The 3,340-nt window shown below is 51.7% G+C and overlaps 1 protein-coding gene across 1 annotated transcript in view; it reads left to right on the top strand.

The window, feature by feature from the left end:
* Positions 1 to 1,858: 1,858 nt before the first annotated feature.
* Positions 1,859 to 3,340, top strand: part of ENH_00012290 (hypothetical protein) — a gene marked incomplete at both ends in the record, with an annotated part of 3,253 nt that continues 1,771 nt past the window's right edge. Inside the window, 3 exons of the mRNA XM_013584211.1 lie at positions 1,859 to 1,871; positions 2,258 to 2,394; positions 2,513 to 2,858. Coding sequence (XP_013439665.1) covers positions 1,859 to 1,871; positions 2,258 to 2,394; positions 2,513 to 2,858 — 496 coding nt within the window. The remainder of the gene's footprint in view (positions 1,872 to 2,257; positions 2,395 to 2,512; positions 2,859 to 3,340) is intronic.

Here is a 3,340-nt window from a genome sequence, read left to right as displayed (position 1 = left end):
CCTTCGTGTTTACGTGTCCGTGCAGTAGTAGCTACGCAGCAGCGAACTTCATTGCGGGTGAGGCGTCCTTATTGTAGAGACATACGACTCAAAGCGGTTTTTCCTTTGCAGGTCGCTCACAGAGTGCTGAAATGTTTTCTTCCCAGCACCTCCTGCAATTTGCTCGTGCACAAGCCCCTTTAGGGTCAGTACACCTCACGCAGCCGCTCGAGGCTTCTTTCTGGACATTAAATTCCTGCATTTGCTCCTCTCTTGCTCCCTGCTGCAGAGCTCCGTGCGGATTGTGGGTTTTCTTTCGAAGATAGCTCGGCGACACATGGTGTGTACATACTCAGTCTATGCCCCGCATCGTAGCCTAACCTCAGTGCCTGGCGGGACACCCTCATGTTACAGCCTCTCCAAGTACAAAGAGCTTTACCTTTTAAGATCTAGTGCATATTGGTCCCGTAGGCCGCCCCGGTTAGCGGGAGGTCTAGCTGAGGTGGCAGTGTGTGTCTCTATCGTCTTACCGTTCGCAGAATATTGCTACACCGCCGTCTGAAGTCATATAAAAGACTCGAGACGTCTAAAAAAATTTGCAAAAATCCAATTTATGGAAATTTGGAGCGATTCCGCAGAAAATCTTGCTCTGCTGGTTCTCCGGCATGTTGCCGAGAGTGGACAGTGGCAACTTGACCTGGTGCTTAGTCATCTACAGGAGCACAGGTTCTTGTTTCCGTACCCGCTCTGTTTGCCTTCTACTCTCATCCGCTCTTGAATACGTCAACCAAAATGCTTGATAATACTGATTAGATCAAATCAGGTAGTTGAGATCGCTCAGAAATGTAGAACTGGTTGTTTCGATTGCGCTGAGTATGCCCACCCCACCGTGATCGGAGTCGCTGCAAACGGCTAATGTGGGCTCTGTCGAAGTGGGTTGTGGCTTAAGTTTTGCCGGGGCCATGTCCCCCTAGAGTATTAGCAAATACTATCTTCTTCGAAGCACTCGAATTTTTGAAAGCCGGTCCTGCCCGCCTATTATGGTGCTCATCTCCCATTGTGGGATCACGCTCCGAAACGACAGCAAGTCAGTACAACGAAGGTTTTGGGGCTACTGGGCTACCCCGAGCATCAGCGTCAGCAGAACCCACACAGGGAAGCGCTGTGGAAAGGCTTTTACCCCGTTTTGGGGTGATTCGCGCTCTCATATGGAGATGCGACGATCTGCAGTCAGTGAGCGCCTTCGCTCACGAGCGGACGCTGCACGCCTCATGATTCACGTTATGCCGACGTCCCACGCACTCTTTTCTCATTAATATTTCGTTTCAGACGCACGATAATTAGGCAAAACCTTCGTTCCCTCTGCTAAAGCATTTTTACCCTGCAAGTGCTGGTGCTCGCCTCCCTGACCGTTGGCCCTCACCATTGTCTGGCCTCCCATATCTATTGCTCACAGAGTGTTAGAACGACCGGTTTCCAGCCGTTTCTCTTCGAATAAGTCGCTGTAGATGAATATACGCGTTGTGCTTCACCTTAGATAGTACCGAGCTACGCTGCACAGGCCTTACTGTACAAAACCGCTCCCAAGTCTGCGAGCCCATGACTCCTCTGCAGGGATGTGTCGTGATAGGTCACTCAGGCGAGCTACTATGAGACCTTAAAGCGTTTCTAATACTACAGAACAATATTTTAAACCTGTTGAGTAATTAAGGGTGACCAGCGCCAGAGTTTTTCGGAAAAGCAGCAGCCATAGCACGCCACTGGGGACTACCCCACGCGGATGCAGGACACGCTTGTCCGTTCACGACTCCCGTCCGCAGCAAGTAGCTAGGCAGCGACGCAATGAAACATTTCTTCTGCCACTGTAATCTGGCCAGCAATGCATTCCCACAGTAAGACTAGGGCGGCCCTCTCACCCTAGATGCCCGTCGATTTTGTGTTCGTTTGGAGCCGCTTGTGCAGTTAACGCCCGCACTGTAATTCTTTTGTTATAACACCTTGAAAGCAGCCCACCTCTAAAACATCAAATCCTCTTTGAAACGTTTGGGCAAGCTCGCTACCTTTCCAAGTCAATTCAGGCCCTTTGTTACGGGGCCATGCACTGCAGCGTTCTGACTCCTTCGAGCTCCTTAATTGGCACTCATGGGGGAAGCAGTGCATTATGAGTTGTCCCCTAGCCCGACAAATAGTCGGGACTCAGGTTTACTCCCTCAGGCTACTCGGCCTATTTCAGGGTCTGGCTTGCCAGTGGTAGGGGTGTATTGGCAATATTCCACAGCACTAAAGCTGCTAGTTTACTCCGCCGTCGTGCTGTTTGTGGCTCTCTGCGCTCGACGTCAATTACAGCACTTGTCGGAACATGGATGCAGGACTGGAGATTCAGACTTGGGTGGTGACATCTCATCCCGCTCGCAAGTAGGTGAAGGAAATCTGCACTTCAAATGTATCAGACCCAACAGATTTGTGCCGCGTGTAGTTTCTGTCTCACCCCTGTGCTCCATTCCCAGCGTGCGCTTTTTGGCGCGTCACTCAGGACTCCGATGAAGACGGTCCGTCCGGAGACCTGAGGTTTAACGCTCAAGCGCTAGGAACCGGCGCAGCTGAGGAAGGCGTCAGCAGGAGCTGTGAGGATGAAGCATCTGGCGGTGCCGCTGCAGCAGCTCCAAAACCAGCAGCAGATGAGGAGGATGACGACCCAGACAGCAAACGCGGGCATCCAGCTGCTGGAAAAGAATGTGGGAAACATACAGTGGAAAGGCAAGGGCGTGCAAGATGGATGGGGCCGCTGGCTGGCTTCTTGGAAACTGCCGGCAAGAAAATATCTTCCGTTTCAGCAAAATCTGATGTGGCAGCAAACCCAGCAGCAGGAGGGGTAGTAGGTAAGACTGCTGCGTGCATCTGGCGGTGCCGCTGCAGCAGCTCCAAAACCAGCAGCAGATGAGGAGGATGACGACCCAGACAGCAAACGCGGGCATCCAGCTGCTGGAAAAGAATGTGGGAAACATACAGTGGAAAGGCAAGGGCGTGCAAGATGGATGGGGCCGCTGGCTGGCTTCTTGGAAACTGCCGGCAAGAAAATATCTTCCGTTTCAGCAAAATCTGATGTGGCAGCAAACCCAGCAGCAGGAGGGGTAGTAGGTAAGACTGCTGCCAGCAGCTCAAAGGCACCTCAGCCAAAGGAACGCTGGCATTATTACCCGACGTTGGACTTCTGGGATTTGAATTCTCCCCATTATGAAGATTTGGGAAGACCTTATGACTTTCCGAACCTCAAGGCAGACGTAGGTCCACAACAAAGCAACAGCAACAAAACCATCAGCATGGTTCCTATGCACGCTGACCTTCATGGAATTCAGTGGAT

The sequence above is a fragment of the Eimeria necatrix genome, genomic scaffold (assembly GCF_000499385.1).
Source record: "Eimeria necatrix Houghton genomic scaffold, Enh_scaff1387, whole genome shotgun sequence".
In the NCBI taxonomy this organism is placed as follows: domain Eukaryota; phylum Apicomplexa; class Conoidasida; order Eucoccidiorida; family Eimeriidae; genus Eimeria; species Eimeria necatrix.
Note: the sequence above shows the minus strand (reverse complement) of the source record. Positions and strands in the feature narration are given on the sequence as shown.